We start from the raw sequence: 19,253 nt of genomic DNA on the forward strand, positions 1-19,253 counted from the left end.
GTCTATTAGGCACGTTTTTGCCAGTCCACTGTGGGTAGTTCTGTTCCTACAGTGATGGTGCTAGCGGATCCAGCCAGTAGGCAGAGCTTTCCCATGGTCTCTGCCTCAGTGCCTGCCTCCAGTTTCCTGCTTGAGTTCCTATCGTGACTTTCCTCCCCAAAGATGCAGTGGTGCTTATCACAGCATCCTAGAGCACACACGGACCAATGGAAGCGGCTTCTTGTTTCTGACTGTTTCTGTGGAGTTCAGTAATCCTCCCACTTTCTAGAAGATGATGAAATGCCCCATGGTGTCTGTGTCTGTGGCTTGAATTTCACCATGTAGCGTTGGTGCCGTTAGCGACTACCCATTTCTATTAAGCGGCACACAGTGTAATCAGTGGCAGCTGCTGGAGCTGCTATTTTAAGTGAAGGCTATTCTTACCTCACAACTCCCCCCTGGCCATGTGTACAAAGAACCAGAGCAGCCACACCGAGGTACCAAGTAGGACTCTCAGCTGGACCTCTAAGTATCATGAGGTTTGGGGAGAGGCTTCTTCTCAGCAGACCCAAGTTTCCAGGTATAGAGAACAGGTCAGAGCTTCGTTCGGAACAGTGGAAAAACCCATGTCTGGAGATCTTGCCTAAGCAGGTTTAAATGCCGTGTTTCCCTTGGGACTCAAGGTCCCTGTGTGACCATTGGAGTAAGAGGAGTAATCATTTATATATCCAGGTGGCAAATGGCGCTTGCCTTTATATATTCCCCATAGTGCATTAACACAAGCATATGTGTCTTCCTTCCACAGAATTTTCATGTCTAAAATCCTGGGAGGGAGAAAATCTGATGGCTACTAGAACTTGGGGACTAGAACTTAAAGCCCATCTATACATCTAAGCATGAAGCTGACATCAGGAGCTGTTGTCACATCAGGAGTCTGAAGTGGAGATCTTCAGCTAGAATCGCCCATCACACACAGGCCACAGCTGTGTCACTCTGCAGCTATGAGTATTTTTCATAAATGAAGTTTTCGTCTTCTAAAAACACTTGAAAACTTAAGGGAATGCTTAGCATAGATGACTAATCCTTCATATAGGCTACTGTGAATTCTTGTAGTGATGTAGTGATTGTACAGGAACAAGCCCCTGAACACACATGCAACCCAGGCAAATCCTACAAAGGAAAGTTGCCCACACACAGCCTCCATCCATCCCCTACGACATACAGACTCACAAGTCCCATCATGCCACAGCCCCCTACACAGCCCCCTACACAGCCATGCATGCTTCCCTGCACACACCTGCACTGCGGCCAATAACATGCCCCACTGGGATCATTCTTTCTCCTTGCTCCTCACTCCTGGGGGACACTAACCATGGTTCGTTTGTTCTTCGGTGTTTTGGCGTGGTATTTGTGAAAACAATGAGAGCGTAATAAATATTTCAGATGGGTAGGTAGGTAAATGATAGATAGATGAAGGCATGAAGACACGAACAAAATGTTGCTTTGCACTACTTCAAGCTTTGAAATAAACACACATGAAAATTGGAACATTATTTTCGCCGATGAGAAAAGGCAGAATCCAGAGAGAGGTTGAGCCAAAGCCAAAGCTCTGAATCACACGCCCTGGGAAGCGTGCAGAGTAGCCTGTTTCCTCTGGGCTTCAGGCTTGATGGAGCACACACACCCACAGCACAATTCAGCATCATTTCCAGCAGTGATGGAAAGAGCTCAGTGTGCCAAGAGCTTCCACTCATGGGACAACAGGGACAGGGCAGCAGTTCAAAGTAGGTCCTTGTTGCGTCCTAGTGTCTCACCTGCCCCCACGAGAGCAGGTCTGTGTCTGGTAGGATGAGTGGGACAAGGCTAAGCTGCACCTGTTTGTGAGTGGACACCTCGACTGCTTCTACTCAGAGGCTGTGGAGGACAGTGCTTGGCCAGGTAGCTCAGGGGGGGAAAGGTGCTTCCCGCCAATCTTGGTGATCTGAGTGTGACCATGAAGCCCACATGGGGAAGGAAGGCTCCAACTCCTGAGAGTCACCCCTGACGGTCTCACATGGGTATGTGTGAGGACATAGGCACACACGTGTGCATGCATGTGAGCACACACACACAATAAATAGTTTTTGAAAATAAAATCCATAAGGGACACATTTAACAAATGATTTCAAGTGTCCTCAGAAATCTCCCAGAATTATTTTTTTCCCCATCATTGAATGGGGACATCTGTCAGCATAGTGCCTTCCACGAATAAAACCGCTGGGTACAGCCAGCCCCATGATTCACAAGCATGATAATCATTTTACTATTTTTTTTAAACAAAACCAATCAATATTTGCACTCGCTGATTCGAGTTTTAAAAACTGTTTAAATCTGTCTAGAAATAACCTCAGACAAATATCCCATTTGATAAAATAATTTCTACCACCTGCTTAATTCAGACCCCAAAGTCAATAAAATAAGACAGAGAGGTAGCCTCCTGGGGGGGGGGGGGGCACTGGAAAGGGAAGGGGAGGGAAGGGGAAGGAGGAAGAAGAGAAAGAAAATCGGCTCTGCATGCAAGGAAGGGAAACCAGGTTGACATTTCTGGTGCTGTGTATGGCTAGAAACGACGCATCCTTTACCTTGGTCAAAGGGCTTGTTGGGATTCCAGTTTCTGAAATAGTCATCCTAGAAAGCAACAAAAACAAAGGTCAGATTTCAACAACCTAGTGCTGAGCTGCATAAAAACTGACTTGTCCCCATTTCCCCACACACAAAGGAAAACTCTCACAGCTTACAAATCTTTCCCTAAACAAGCATCAGAATGCAATCAGATATATCAATTTACTTCTCCAATTCTCACCTTTCAAATTGTATGTACTAAACACCTGGAGTTATAAAAACATTTCAGCCCGATACGGAAACAGCTTTACTCATCTTGGTTTGACATATAAACCCGGACATCTCCTAAGTGTGAGGTGAATTTGCTATCAATTATACTGTAGGTGATGCCTGGCTGCTCTCACTTATGATTAAGCCGCTGTGTTTGTAACAGCTGATAATTTAACTGTCAGCATTTCCTTTACACGGAGATGTCTATCTTGTGGTGTGCATTTCCAGTTTCTCAACACTTACAGAGCCTAAAACCAGAGGGCCATTGTTCAAATGTTAGAAGGACCCTGGGCGTATGCTTAGCTTAGTGTCTTTTGTTCTAGGGATGGAGAGGGGAAGCAAAAGATGTCCTGCTCTTTCCACAGCCACGAACCCCTTGCCTGCAGTCTGCATCAAGTGTGTGCCAAGGGGCAGACTTCATTACTTTCAAACTGCAAGAAACTGCATCACTTGGTTCTTCAGGGTTCCATCAACTTCTTCTGACTTCCAACAGCCTTCAGCCTGCAAAACACTGGCCCCACCTGCCTCAGCACCCCCACGCTGAAGAGGCTATGCCATTCCCCCATCAAGCCACACCCCCTGGAAGGCACTTCGCCCTTTTCAACGGAGGACTGGCTTGTTAGCTCTGTGGTTTGGGGCAGGTACTCCACACACCACAGATACCTCCAGAAGGCTCTCTGGAATTGTTTCACTTTGGGAGAAGTTAATTTACACCAAAGTGTACAATTAGCTTAAAATAATTGTCCACTCTGTCCCATGCTACAGCTCATCTCCCACACAGTCTCCTGGGGATGTCACTAGCCTACTTCCCATTCAATTGCCTGACTATCAGATCCTTGCTGGGGTCACCCCAACCCTGAAGTAGATTGAGAGTTAATTCAGAACATATTGCTTCATGGCCAGTGATTCCATTTTGCAGGGTGTGAACAAACACAAACAGCCTTCTCTGGACCCCTGAGACTCAGTACGAAGCTATTTTTAACTCCAAAGAACTGATTGCTCCAGTTTGCTCCAGCTTTAATTTTATGGCCCACCCGTCCTGCTCACCTGAGTTGCTTGGAGACCTATCCCAGGAGCCATTACCAGGAAAGTCTAGAATAATCTAGCTGCAAAACCGCCCTCCACTTATTATTTTAAATACAATTCAAAATTGGGGCTTTGTGCTGTCTAAAAGTGGATAGCCAGTGCTAAATGATGTCAGGGTAAAGGGTGGAAGTTGGTAGAATATTTAGCTCTCAGTGTCTGTCGGCTGGTCATTATCCCCTTAGCCGTAGTAGAGCCTGTTACCAGAAGAGTCTATTGTTGAGGAGGGCAAGGCAGGAGACAACCCAAAAGGAACTGGCTCTTGCCACCAGAGGACAAATATATTAAACTATTCAGGCTGCCAAACAACACACTCTTGTCATGCAAGGAGGATTGCGTCAAGTTAGGGCACCAACGGAATCTTCTGAAATATTTTCACTTGCACGTGCTGTCCTAATCCATAGGTGCTCAGGAAGCTGGGAAGTGTGTCCGACAGGGAAGGGCCAGAGCCAAAGACATGTTCCTTTACTTTTTAAGTTCACATATCCCATTCTCTTTGATGTCCAAGAAAGCATTGAACAGGTCCCAAGAGGACAGTATATCCCCTAATGATTTTAGCACACTGGAGAACCTGGATGGAATCTGAAGCATTCTTCTGGACCGTGTCACTTTGCAGGTTAACTCTAATTGCTATTTTTACATTTTTCTTCTGGGAGGAAAGCGCAGTTTTAAATGTAAAGCCTCTAAGAGCCAATGTCTGCCTTAGAACTTTTAAAACCCACTGCAAATGTAATAATACTGCCTAATTACAGCAAATGTGCAAGCACACCTTGAATGAAAACTCATTATGCAAAATAAGTCCTTTAAACAGCTCCTGGCCCAGTAAGGACAAGTAGGATGGGGAATTATGCCCTGCATCTGGTCCCTTTCTTTCCACTAAACACAGGCCAAGGAGCTGGGGGCTCTCAAGGCTTTGGGTATTACGATTTGACTGTCTGGTGGAAAACCCTCCATGTATCAGAGCATGCATGACCATTATCCTAACATGTACACGTATTCTCAGAGGAGCCCACACAGGCTCAGCTGCCTCAGTTAAGTCACTCTAGGAGACATTTTAACGAGGTAGCATCAGCAAGGTGCAAAAAGCCAGAGATGAAAGGATGTCACCTACAGACCTCACCTGGGAATCTGCTCAATTCTTTATTTTCTGTCTAAACAAAAATACAGGGGTCGCTGTCACCCAGCAACAGGGCATCCGGCCGCACATCCTGGTGCTGCACCGTGAAACAGACTATTCCTGCTACCAGGACTTCAGAGGCCAGCGCAATGCCGGCAGAGCCTGGGATCCTAAGCTCACTCCACTGACCACGTGTCTTGTCCAGGAAAGCTGCTATCTGTCCAAATTCAGATGGGGATGAAGGCTACTGCACGGATGGAGCTTGCACCGTGAGTCTGTCTGAGCTAGCCTGTTGACTAGAAATGCGATCTTCTCATGACAGAGTTCTCTGAAAAGACTTACAAAGTCCCAGGAATAGTTGATTTTCAGATATAAACCTAACTATAAAAGTAAACATCTAATATAGTCATTTATTAGACTCAGAAATGCTCACCAATGTGCACCGAAACTGAGCAGCATGGCTGAGTGCCTCACCCTCCACCCTGCAGGCTCTCAGGCCTGTCCTGAGCAGGGAACCGCATGGTCTTTCCGTGCAGTCCAGCCATTCTTGGGAAGAGAGGCAAATTCTAGCTTATTGTGCTATCCCATAGTGATATCTGCCCAACTTTGGCTAGTTAAGAATCTCCAAGAACCTGTCAGTCTACACAGAGGCTCAAGGCTGAGTATACTGACTGACAATGGAATTGTTAAGTGTTTCAGGGCAGCAAATACTCCAAGAGTCAGCCTGACAGTCAGTCAGAAAGTGATCAATTGTGTACGTCTAAGATGAAGCAAAGGGTGGCTGGTGCTCGCATCAAATAAAGAATCAGAGACTGGGTAATACTGTAGACCATGCTATGGGATCAACAGAGACAACAATCGTATTTCTCCATTCATTTCATTAGCCACATATCCCCAGAAACATAGGCCTTGGTACAAGAAAATGAACAGCTGCTAACAGCTGGTGCAAAGAAATTAACAGTTTTCACTTATGTTAGAGCTATTCTGTTCTGACCAGCACCTGTGAAAAGAAAATCTGTTTGCATACATGCACACGGATACACAAGGACATATCCACAGGTATGCACACATAGACTTTTACACACATACACAAGTACATGTGCACATATGCACACTTACACACAAATACACACACGAACACATACATACACACGCACACACAACACATGTACAAACACACGCACACACATACACATGTACATAAACACACACGTGCACAAATACACATATATGCACATACACAGACACACACAAACATATACACACATACATAGATACACACATATGCATACACATACATATATGCACAGACACACATTCACACATATACACACATATGAATATACACAAACCTACGAACATACATGCACACAGCATACACACACATATATATACTTATACACACATACATGCATACACACAAATGTATATAAAGTTATCTATAAATGCATGCACAAATGTATTTGTATATCACATGATACATATTATAAAATATTTCAACAAATGTGTGCATATTCACAAATCGTATTAACATGTATGTGACACACATCGATACACAGCTCTCCATGCCCACGGGTGCCGTTTTTACAGATTCAACCAAGTAAGTGTCAAAAGTCTTTGAAAAACACCTGCATTTGCACTGAACACAGCCAACTTTCTTATAATTATTCCCCAGACCATGTGGTGTAGTAATCATTTACATAGAATTTACACTATATTAACTATTATGTATAATCTAGGGGTGATATAAAAGTATGTGGGGAGAGGGGGTTGATATGAGCAGGTTCTATGGAAACACTGTGGACTTCAGAGGTGTGAATATTCACAGACTTTGACTTCCTGCACAGGTGACTCCATATGCCAAGGACACTGCATTCCACTATGACGGTGTCTTCTAAAGAAAGCTTGAAGTCTGCCTAACATGAAACAAGGCCGTGGACGGGCCTGTCCAACAGTGCAACTGAATGTGACTGCTCTTCCCCTGGGCCACAGGCCCAAAATGGCTGACACCACTTAGCCCCAAAGAGTCTCCAGGGATTCCCCTTTCAGAAGGTTCCTATCTCTGCTGCAAAGACTGTTGAGGGAAAGCCAGGGGCAGAGCTGAGCAGAAGCCGGGCTGGAGGCCCAGATGCTGCGGCCGCTCAGTGTGAAGATGAGGGGCTAATTTATTGCACACAACAGCTTCAGATGCCACAGATCAAAGCCACAGAGTGCACATGAAACGGATAATTTCTCCCTCATACATATTTTAGTTAAACTGTTTGAACCCCGCTGATCCGTCTGAAGATTACCTGAGACAATACAAATTACCATCCTGGAAAATAAATGAGGGCATCATTTGTCTTGACCAGGGGTGAATGGGAAAGCTGTGACAGAGGAAAAAAAAAACCACCCGCTCTGGGGTCTTCTGTGGGGACCACTGTCAGTTGCTGTAGGGAAGTGGCATTTCCTAATTGTAGCTTTCCAGATGGACGCTGACTCTACCAAGCCCAAACTCATGAAAAGGCCCATAAAGGACTGGAGCCAATCTTGAATCGCCTTCAGAAAAGGTGATTCAACACAAACTAGTTCATTGTGCTTTTATGCCATTTGACTGGGTAGAGTTGTGGGTAAGGTGGGAGTTTCCCTAACATAGCTAATAGAACTTCCACAGCAGGCTTCCATACGGGCACCCGCCATGTAATAGGACACTTTGCTATGGTTTGAATTCTTGTACAGTGGGTATGCTTGCTAATCAACCTTCTATATGATGCAAACCAGTTCATCTGTTGGGAAAGGGACATGGCCTCTCAGGCAGCCACTTCACCCTGAGCCGTGTCCCTTCCCATCCCTAAAGCAGCAACCTGCTGTTTGTTGCTCTATCTTCTGCCAAGTCTGCCCAACCCCATCACCTAGGAATAGCCCCGGTGGGAACACTGAATGTAACGGTCCAAGCGGCCGTCCAGTCCAGACTGGGTAGACATCCCAGATATCACTCGTGGGACTCCGGCTGACCTTCGGCTGACCAGGGCAGGAGCCATGTGCTGTGGTACATTTCAGCATACGTGTATGACCCACCCCCAAGCACACCCACCTGAGCCTAGGTGGTCTCTGAGCATCGACAGTCTTACCTGTGTATTCCCTGAAGGATCACTCAACAGCACATGATAAATTCCCGCAGAGTTGTTTCAAATATAAGAGCGCTGGACTAGCTTTAAGAGCGAGGTAGCCCCTGAGAAATTCCCATAACTGTTCTGGGTGTGTGTAAGCGCAGGTTGGTGGGAGGTGTTCGCACACCCACTCTAAATCACTCTCCCCCTCGATAGAGCGATTCTTTGATAAATTGGTCTGACATTTGGTGCAAAGTCCTGCAGGCTTCAGACAGAATGATTTAGAAAATAACAATGTGGGTTTCTCAGCTCATTCAATAAATAACCCACCAGTAAAATACAGATAATAACTGACAATCGTACTTGTAGTGTAACTAATGAGAAAAGATACGCAGCCAGCGGACTGCTTATATACATTTGATGAATTACATCCTTACATATACCCACAAGGAGCAAATGTGAATATTCCTGGTTGGCTGAATGGAAACAAATATTTACCATGGAGATTAAAGATCTGAGATACAATTTACATTTTATTGGCAACTATTTTGATTGATACTATATCTACATATGTTTGAAAAAGCAAAACCTACCTCAACTTCCTGAGTACGAAAGCGTAATGAATGGGGAAAAAAATAAAAGAATCATATCAAACAACAAGAAGGAATGTACACAATTTTTATAAATGCATCAGAGTTTTAAAACATTATAAAAATCATATAGCCAGTTATTTGACTCCATCTACCATCATTCCTGTGCTAAGGTCCGTCACCCATAGAGCCCAGGGGGAAGGACTTAGGTAAGAAGGAAATGGCTGGGGGAGGGGTGTCTCGGTCACCTGGGCATGCGGCAGGGGAGCTGGCAAAACTCCAGTGACACTCCGACACTCAGACACTGTTCCCGTATGTGAAAATGTCAAATGACTCATTGCCTGCAACATCAGCTCAATCAATAAACCTCCCAAGACAGCATCGAAGGCCAAGAGTGATAGACCTTCTGTCTTTCTGCAAAAGCATTATTTGCCAGGAAGCTCCAAAACAGCGGGAGGAGGAGACCTCCGACAGCGCAGTCATGGATCTCCTGTCTTGGGAGATCCATGTGAGATGAGCAGAACTGAGCCATCTTCCTCCCCGACCCCGACCCCGCCCTGCCACCCTGCCAATTAGAGTTGTAACTGTCTTGGTGAGCTCCCCCTTCTCAGGGACACCCTGTCTCTGTTGAGGCATGCAGGCAGCAAGGTATTACTCACTCAAACAGAGAGGGGAAGTCTGTGCTTCCTCCCCTGAACTGTGTTCTGGATCTGTTCTTGCATTTTTCTGGCCCCACAAACTATGAAAGGATACTCCGTACACACTCAAATCGAACTGAGACTGAAACCAGCCACCCTCTTTTTCCCATTAGCCAAGTTGCCAGATTGTCTGAGCTGACCAAAGGCAGGCTTGTCAATATCTAAGGAGGAGCAAAAACCAGCACCGTGGACCGGTACCCCAGCAGGAGTGAGGGCAGGTTTTGAAGTAAGTGTGGGCTTGAATGCCTCTGCCCAGCACTCGTAAGCTGAGTGCCCTGGATGACGCTCTAGGCTTCTGAGTCGGCTCCTTATCCATAACACAGAACCATTGGTATCTACCTCACAGGACACTCTTAGGGCCTTACAACAATCCCAATGGCTGGCATGGCTGGCATGACTGACAACCAGGACTAACAGGTGATAGACATGTGATCTCAGCCCAGTCTAAAGCTTTATGTCAGTGAGATGCTCCATGAACACAGAGGGGAATCAAGAGGCTCTGTGGAAACAGTATGCTTAAATTTTAAATCTGTGGTTTCTGTATGTTTGAGTTTTACCAGTTTAGACGTGAGTGAAAGGAGACCAATTTGTAACAGAAAATAATTACAAAATATTTCAATGTGTGCTATTGGATTAGCCTCTGGTATGAAGAGAACAATTCTATGCGACTTGGAAACTTGAGTTGTGGGTCTGCTTCTAGACCACAGCCTCACCCTAAGGTCCAGTGACCCTCTTCTAGAGAACAGAGCCTGTCTAGCAGAAAAAGACAACATCTATGATGCTGGACTGTTCTCTGCTTCAAAGTAGGTAAACACTAAGGTTGAATCCCTGGATCTACATGTAAACAAAGTTTCAACTACAATTAACTGTACTGCAACAAAGCGGATGGGCTTCAGTGGGCAAAATTTCTATGTAATCAGTAATTTGCATAAAGAATGCAATGGGGCAGAGGGAGGAAGCTATACACTAATTCAATCAGAGGGACAGGTGACCAAGGGAAAATCAGACCCACTAAAGATGGTCACAGAACATTCGCGGTCCCTCTGGCCCAGCTTCTAGGACCTCCAACCCCACACCATGGCCCCTGGGGTGTTCGACCTCTGACCACCGATTTACTCAGGTAAGAACCCGTGCTGCAGCTGAGAAGGTGCAGTGGTAGAGTGCCTGCCAAGCCTGCACAGGGCCATGGTTCAATCCCAACACTGAGAGGAAAAAAACTCTGGCTTCACTTCCTTTCCTCAGTGGTAGCAACCAGGTCCTTCGAAGTCTCATGCATGGTTCCCTCCTCTGCATCGGTCTCCACATCAACACAGCCACTTCCTGAGCAATGACAGAGAGAACTTGGAGGGATGGGTCAAGGTGTCCAGCACTGGGGTGCTCTGAGGAACAGCCTTACCTCACAGTAAGTACCCGCCGAATTATGCCAGGGACAAACAGACTTCACAATCTGTGCTAAGTTGAAATCTGGCGTGTGCTAAGTGAGATCTGTTCCCATAGGTTGGAATACTTGATCTGTACTTGGTAGTGACATCTGGGAAGAGTGGGGCCTTTAAGAAGTGCAGCCTTGCAGGAGGTATGTCACCAGGGCATTGGGTGAGGGGAGCTGTGAGGGTTGATAGCCTGGCCCCACTTCTTTTTTTTTTAATAATTTATTTCAATTTTTATTTTATGTGCATTAGGGTAAGGGTGTCAGATCCATTACAGACAGTTCTGAGCTGCCTTGTGGGTGCTGGGAATCGAACCTAGGTCCTTTGGAAGAGCAGTCAGTGCCCTTAACCACCGAGCCATCTCTCCAGCCCCTGGCCCCACTTCTTGCCTCCTGTTTCTATCTGTCTTTCACGTATCTATCTATCTATCTATCTATCTATCTATCTATCTATCCATCTACCTATCATTTATTTATCTATCATCTGTATATCATCTATCTGTCTCTCATCTGTCTCTCATTATCCCATTTGTCTCTCATTATCTATCATCTGTCTATGTATCATCTATTACCTGTTTATCATCTATTTATCATCTATCTAATATCTATGTATCTATCTATCATCTACATTTGCCTATCATTTATCTATCATCTGTCTATCTATTATCTATCTATCTATCTATCATCTATCTATCATCTGTCTATCATCTGCTATCTATCATCTGTCCACTTACATCCCAACTCTCCTGTATGTGTATGAAACATTATCCAGCTCCCCAACAGGATGGATTCTCTCCTTCTGGAACCATAAGCCAAACTAAAGAACTCCTTTCTTCCTTAATTTGTTTTGGTCATGGTTATTTTTAACATAGCAACAGAGAAGTCTAATGAGTGGTACGTGGGTCAAGACTTGGACCAAACGAAGTGTACACTGAAAAGTTTAAATAAAAAATTTAAAATGAAACTAGCAGTGAGAATGCTGGTGCCAGTAATAGCCACCATGTGTGAGTGGATCACAGTGCAGACCTGGCCAGGTGCTGACTCATTTGACCCTGACAATAACTATCTGAGACGATGAACATCCATACCTCACAGAAAAGACACTGCAGTTTGGAGGGGGCCTATTACGATCTGAGGTCACACAGCTAGTGGGAGGGAGCAACATGACTGGACCTCAGTGTTCACTTGACTTAAAGATCATGTTCTTGCCACAACACAGCCTCCCTTGGCACCGTGTAAAGGGAGGGTGGGTAAGGAATCTGAAGAGTGGAGACATGGTGAGGGCATGGGCATCCTTGCTCTGTGGAGACGAGCACACGGTCCAGAGGTGTCCCACCCATAAATGAGAAAATAGAAATATATGCCTCACTAGGTCTCCGAGGGACTAGACAGCACCACAACCTGTTCGTGTGGCCACAGGAAGGTGGCCACAGCAGGCCCCAGCTTCCTGAACCACACCTAGGGAGGTTAGCCTCCCTGGGCATAGCAACAGCCTCCAAGGCCAGGAAGGCTCGCTTCAGGAACCAGTAAAAGCCAGGCACACAGAAATGCCCTGAGCCCATGAGCCCTGTTCTACTGCAGACACCTGCCTGCCATTAGCCCTCCCAGAAGCCATGTACCAAAATGGTGCATGTATCACACACAAGCAAAATGTTGGCACAAGTCTTCCTTCTGGAAACCCACAGCCAGAGATTCCCTGAAATGTCCACCTGCCACCTGGCTCTTTTTTTTTTTTTTTTTTACTGTTCCCTTCAGCCCTCTGTTGGCCCTCCACCCCCACAGATAGGCTAAGCGTGGTAACAATAAAGACTCCCTTCACCAGGTCCTGAAACTGCCCTGCTCCCCACTGCTGCCCTGCCAGGGACAGCGTCCTGAGGCCTTGTCTTCGGAGCACTGACATAGCAGAGCCAACAAAGCCCCCAAATAGATCCCATCAAGGTCTTTTGTCCTTTCCAAGCTGTGTCAAAGGCAGGATTTGTGGGTTCTGTGAAATGTGCAATGTCTGCGGTGATGCTATCTCCATTGCGAGGCGGCCAGAGTAAACAAGACTGCCTCAGATGGCCTCGAGTTCCCAAGCCAAGCTTCACCTCCACTGACTGAACCAGGGTTTACCATGTGAGGGGAAGAACCCACTGACGCTGATTAAACGTTGCTTTCAGAATCCGCCCGGCTGCCAATGAAACCAGGATCACAGAAACCTGTCCTCCAGAAAGAACTCATGCGAGGCACCAGGGTTCAGCACAGTATTTCGTACCCAGGAAGCCCAGTGAAAAGGTGCTGATAGACTTGGGACTTAGAGACATGATCAGGGCCACCCCACCAAGACTCCACAGCTGAGACCATTGACGACTGGCTCACTGCAGGGAACAGAAGCATCCTTGTCATGTAGACAAAACAGAGCCCATAGTGCCCCAAGAAAACTTTTATGACAGAAAAAAAAAAAAAACAAAACTGTGTGTGATTTCCCTGGTAGGAATGCAGCCCCCAGTGTCTACACATGAGGCTGAGTGCTATCGTTGGCCATGCTGGGGTTAACCAGAAGGCACCGAGAAACGCAGGGGAGTGGTCCCAGGCAGCTGCTATCTTCTAAACATGCTCAGCTCTCTCTGTGTTGTGGCATCCAGGGAGCCCAATGACCGCCAAGGGAACAGTGGGAAAATTCATGATATACAATGATCATTCCATATGTCTGCCCTGACCCTGGGCAGAAAACAGATATGAGGAACAGCTAACCCATAGCTTTAGGAGGCCTGTGGTTCACCAAAAGGAGAGAGATCCACAAATGTAAAAATGGATTACCTGGAAAATAAATAGTGTCATTAAAGAAAAACAGCTACAGGAACTAAGAGAAGGAGGCCAGCAATTATTCTCTCTCTCTCTCTCTCTCTCTCTCTCTCTCTCTCTCTCCCTCTCTCTCACACACACACACACACAAACAAACATACAGAAACATACACAAGCACAAACACACACACCAGGGAAGCAGGACAATTTCCATTGAGAAAGAGCAGCTGGGTCTTGAAGGTCAAGGAAGAGTCCCAATGCAGAGTACTCAGGGGTGGAGGTGACTTGCACAGAGCATGGGGCCAGCCTAAATCCATTTTCACAGTCTTAGCTGTGGGTGCCCTCAGCTCAGGAGAACCAGAAAAAAAAAGTTAGTGGCTCCAGAATCCAGAGAGAAACAACAGAGGGCTCTGGTCAGTTCTGCTCACTGTCCCCTGCACCCTGCAGGGGACAATGTCCCCTGCAGCCAGCTCCTGCCCAAGAAACAGGATGCTCTCTGTAGATAGTGATGAAGAACAATAAAGAGGATAAACACTACCATCAGCTGCTTCAAATTCAAGGCAGAGCACAGGCTCACTGCCTACAAAGTACACAGAGACCCCCACCCCAGGAGTGAGAGCAAGCCCAGACTCCAACCTTTCTGGTCCAACAGCAAGAGTCCCACACCACCAGTTAAGAGCATGTATGCCTCATTGTGAGACATGATTAGAGCCAACTAGCTGGCCACCGCTCTCCATGAAGAGGCACGCTGACAGCCAGCTGTGCCTTCCCTGCATGACATAACGGAGCATCTTTCCTTCTAAAGGGCAGCTCTCCAAGAGTGAGTGCCGCACCATACAACCATGACACGGAAACCAAGACCCTTGGAAGGACAGCTTCCAAGCCTCAGACAAGGAACAAGGACAGCAGTTAATGTCCTGATAACCTCACTCAGATTTTCAAAGAAAGTGTGAAAAGGACAGGGCTAAGGGAGAGGGTGCAGCCTGGGTTCTGAGGCCCCCCGTCTTCTAAATTCAAAACCTTCCAGGTTAAAATGATCAAGTGAGATCTTGTATGTGGTAAAAGAGGCAAACCCCTAAGATTATGGGTTTCTGGGGAGGGGAGCTCAGCCAGCAAAAGCCATGAAATGATTTCTGTGCTTTTCTTCTTTATTATTCAAACACTGACAATCCATCTCCGTGCTGTCTCAGAGCCTAAGTATGTCAAATAAGAAATCAAATACACCCAAAAGTTCTGTGTAAATAAAGTCATAGCATTTTTTTTTTCAGACTGCCAAGGGCTGGAGCATACTAAAAGGATTTAAAGCTGGACCAGGGCAATAAACTGTTATTGCTTGGATCTTTATTTTTTTGTGTTCAGATTTTAAGGCACTAGCATGAACACAAACAGTAATCGTATCTGAGATCCTTCGAGTCTCTTTCCTAGTAAATAACTCATGAGCCCTAAAGACACAGCATAGCTGGTTTGTCTACAAGACGGCCAGAATTACAAGGACAAACTCCTGAACGAAGTCCCAAGAGCAAATCATTCACCACTTTACCCTGTCCTGCAAGCACAACATTGGAGGAAAAAAGCAGACACAAGAAAGAGAGCCAATGATACGAAGAGTGACTAACTACTTTCCTTCCCCATTAAAGACACCCTCCCAGTGCTGGGCATACAAAGGGACAGGGCAGACAGGTCCACTAATACGCTGGAGGCCATGGCTTTACTAGATCATGCCAGTGCCTGTGGACCAGTTAGTCTTGTTTACCAAGTTTCACATGTTGTAGGCCCTCAAGCATCCTAAAGATGTGTTCACATGGTGGGAAGAAAAGAAGTAAGTTGGAGAAAAGTCAAAATGGTGACAGTGGCTCTTAAATGTTTAGGAGAACTGGGTTTCCTTCCTGTTTCTACTTTTAAAGAATTGTGGGTTTTGTTTTTTTGTTTTTTTGTTTTTTTACAGAATTAAATGGATGTTATCTGCTTGTTTCGTTAACTTAAAGTCTTTGGAGTGAACAGAACAGAAGTGGCAGGTTCCTCACATTACATTCAAGGGAACCTCCAGATTCAGAGAAGTGTAATTATTTTTGCCCAAATCCATACTTCATTCAAAGCTGCATTCAAGACCTCCAAAGACTACTGCCTGAGTTTGTGACAAGCACACACATATACCAGGCCTCAGAAGCAAGAAGGAGGAAGCCCCTGGACCAAGCCAGACACAAGCCCAGAGACATTCCAAGACAACCCAAGGAACCACTGGCCTTTCTCATGTGCTTGCTCCTAGGGTGGTAAAACCCATCCATTCACTTATTTGTTTTATCCAGGCATTTCTTCAGCCTCATTAGGAAACAAAGGATACAAAAAAAGCAGGGCTTGACCCTCAGCTGTCCTGCCAGCACACAGCCCACAACCCCTCCCAAAAACATGAGGGAGAAAGGCTCAGCGCTCACACCAGAAATCGTACATGTACTCATGACACAGTGACAGATCTGCAACAAACCCATGTTGTGGCTCTATTTAATAAGGCATTTGAGGCCTGGTACCCCATCCTGCGTAGCAGCAGGACACACCATTCACAGCTAGAATCAGAAGGACCTTGTCATGGATGCCTGCTGGAATTATTTGGCAGCAATACATGGCTTATTTTTCTGTTGCCCAGCAAAGCCTCAGAAGAACATTTCCCATGCCTCTCTTTTTTTTTTTTTTTAACAAAAACAGCCAGCTCTTTGCCCAGCTTGGGGTTGAAATCAATGGTTCTGCTTCCCAGCCAGAAACCTGAAACACATAAGTACCAATAGCAGTTTTTTAAGTGGTGACTTCTGTCATTTCTGCTGCCACAGTGTAAATGACATCTCTGGTCCATGCTCAAGCTTCCTCGTCTGGGTAAGGAGGGCAGTGATGCCAACTCCATCAGGGGCACTAAGACGCTTGACCACAGATGGCTATTTCCAGGTGCCCAACATGTAGGATGCTCCAAAAAATGGTGGCTGTTTTAAAGGATCCCTGACTCTCCTCTGCTCCAAGCTGATAATGGAGTTTTAAAAACATACTGTTGGCTTTCTCTGGACGGATGCTTTCATGAGGCTACGGAGGGGAGACTTTTGAGAAATCAAATCTGGGTGATGGCTGCTTCAGAGAGGCAGCAACCTAAGCTCTGTGAGAAAGTGTAAATAAGGTGCCACTTAAGTAATCACATTACTCGGCTTAGCGGGTGTGATCCGGAGCTGCACGCTTGCGTGTGATAGATTTTGGATTATCTGTTGCCCGCTGATGCAGTCCATCCAACTGTCTCCAGGCATTCTGGCTGGGAACATCTACATTAGCATAGCTTCCAGTGGTCCTGAGCTCCTGCTATCAGTGGGACCAGACTCGGGAGGAAAGAGGCAATGCCTTTGTAGCAAGGTGATAATACAAACAAATACTTTGCTAAGGGAAGAACTGCCAGGTTCTAAGTTATTATAGGCCCTTCAACCCTCAGAGGCTCCTAGGACAGTGTGGGCTGCTAGTTCAGTCCTTTCTTACTCCTATGAGGGAGGGCTGGACCATCATACTTGGATACGGAGATACCACATGCTCTTACTTAGCAGTGTGGATCACAAGACCAGGCCCCAAAGGAATGAAGCAAGCATTACTTCACTCAAGCCTGCCTCCTTCTAAGAAGGATCCCTGACCCCAGGAGCTCTTCACCAGAGCCTCCTGTATATTTGTATGTTTATGCTTGGATAGCACTGGACCTTCTGGATGGCTCCAGAACCTGCCTATAGTCTGCCTAACTAACTACATATCTGGCTGTATTTAGAGGAAGAAGCCAGAAAACTCCAGAGAAGGATTTAAGTGCTAAGTTCTTGGTATCAGATCCAGATCCCCAGAGCCTTCCCAAGCTCCAGGTTGTCATCTTCTGACAGGTGGATTGCCCTCCACCCAACTCTGGCTCAAGCAGCCAACAGTGACTCAGGACAGCCATTGGCGGAATGGAAAGAAGGAGATGACTCTGAGATTGGGGAGCCTTGACACTGTCCAAGAAGACATGGGCAGGAGAGGAAGATAACAGGCTTCTGGTATTGGCTCTGCACCAGGGAGGCATCAGGAGAAAACCAGCCAAAGGGAATGTCCTCAGGGTGGGGACCACATAGGGATAGAAAACACACAGTTGGCCCAGATAGAATGATGAACACCTGCCCTTCTCTTTGGGGAGGAAGGGGTTCTGGGGGCAGATGCAAAGATAGGGCTGAGTCAGTGACTTGGGAACAGAGGGGGCCGTGGGCTAAGAGCAATGACACCCACATCAGTCTTGCTGACACACAAGGTCTCTGTGTGGCCCCTGGGGTAAAGATGGCACTAAGGGAGAGGGGCACAGAGGGGTGTCTCTGGTTAGACAGGCAGCGGGTAGAGAGTGACTAGTCAGTCTGATCTGCCCTGTCCTGAGAGTGTGCCCCCCTCAGGGGCTTCTCTAGTTCTGTCCTGGGCAGTGTGCGAACAGGCAACATGAATGGACACAGAAGCTTCTGGTCTCTGCCCCAGGCAGCATGCAAGCAGGCCGCTGGCAACAGGAATAAATACATGGTAGAAAAGCCCCCACCATGCTTCACCAATGTCAGGTGCAAATGTAGGTTTACTGTGGCTTGCCCTCTGGCTGTGCCCATATTCTTGTGGGTGGATTATGACTGGATGACACAACTGGAGAACATACTAAGAGAGCGAAGAGCATTCGCAGGACCACAGCTGTGCAGACCTTCCATGCTCATCAGGGCTGCCTTCTTCTCTTTAGCTCTCTCACATCTACCTGGAAGCATAAATCTTCCTTACCCATGAACCAGTCCCGTAACAACAGCGGCAATTCATTACCAGGCCATTTTGGGTTATATTTCTCCAAGAAAATAAATAGCCAGTTTAAAGACCTTCAGAAAAATGTTCCGCTGGTACTCCACTTAAATGTGAGTATTTATTAGGGATATCAAGAGCCACTCACACCTGCGGGAGTGTGGAGCCTGGTAAAAACCCAAGTGGCCCTGTGTGAGCTTTGTACTGATAGGTGGGAAAACGGCGTGAGATGCAGGCCTTCCATGGACTTCCACTCGGGACTGGTGTTCGTGTTAGGTCACATGGGTCCTGACTGATCTCTGTGATAGAAGCCCCTGCCTGCCCCAGATGTCCAGGCAAGTAAGATCCCCAGGCAAAGGCAATGTCAGGTTCCAGCGCCCTGTGTTTTGCCGATCATCACACAAAACAGGTTCCACCATTGCAAGATGGCGCTGCTAAAATTTCCCTGTAAGGGCCAGGGAGCAATTGTTCTAAGTCTTTGGGTTGTGTATTAATTGTCTCACAGTCTTCCTTTAACAGCTCCTGTCCCATGTGCCTTAATGGCATAGAGACCGTTGAACCCACCGTCTCAGCTGCACTTGGCCTGCCAAGTAGGCCTCTGAGTATTCTAAACATGTCAACTCCATTCTCAACTGAAAGCACATTTGGATTTTGATATAAGGGCCATACTAGGGACTTGATTTAAAAATTCATATATTGCCTTGGTCATAGACTTTGCACTTCGGTCCCGGGGGCCATGATGGGGTAAGACAGACTGCTCACTATCTAAGAAATCCAGGAAATGGTGAGGGCTGGAATACATGCTCACACATG

The 19,253-nt window shown here is 46.4% G+C and overlaps 1 protein-coding gene across 1 annotated transcript in view; it reads right to left on the reverse strand.

Moving 5' to 3' along the window:
• The window catches only part of Spock1 (SPARC (osteonectin), cwcv and kazal like domains proteoglycan 1), a 450,924-nt gene that overhangs the window by 250,483 nt on the left and 181,188 nt on the right, over positions 1–19,253 (reverse strand). The window contains exon 3 of the mRNA XM_055629382.1: positions 2,601–2,646. Within this exon, the coding sequence (XP_055485357.1) occupies positions 2,601–2,646 (46 nt within the window). The remainder of the gene's footprint in view (positions 1–2,600; positions 2,647–19,253) is intronic.

The sequence above is a fragment of the Psammomys obesus genome, unplaced genomic scaffold, assembly GCF_907164565.1.
Source record: "Psammomys obesus unplaced genomic scaffold, mPsaObe1.curated_primary_1811, whole genome shotgun sequence".
Classification (NCBI taxonomy): domain Eukaryota; kingdom Metazoa; phylum Chordata; class Mammalia; order Rodentia; family Muridae; genus Psammomys; species Psammomys obesus.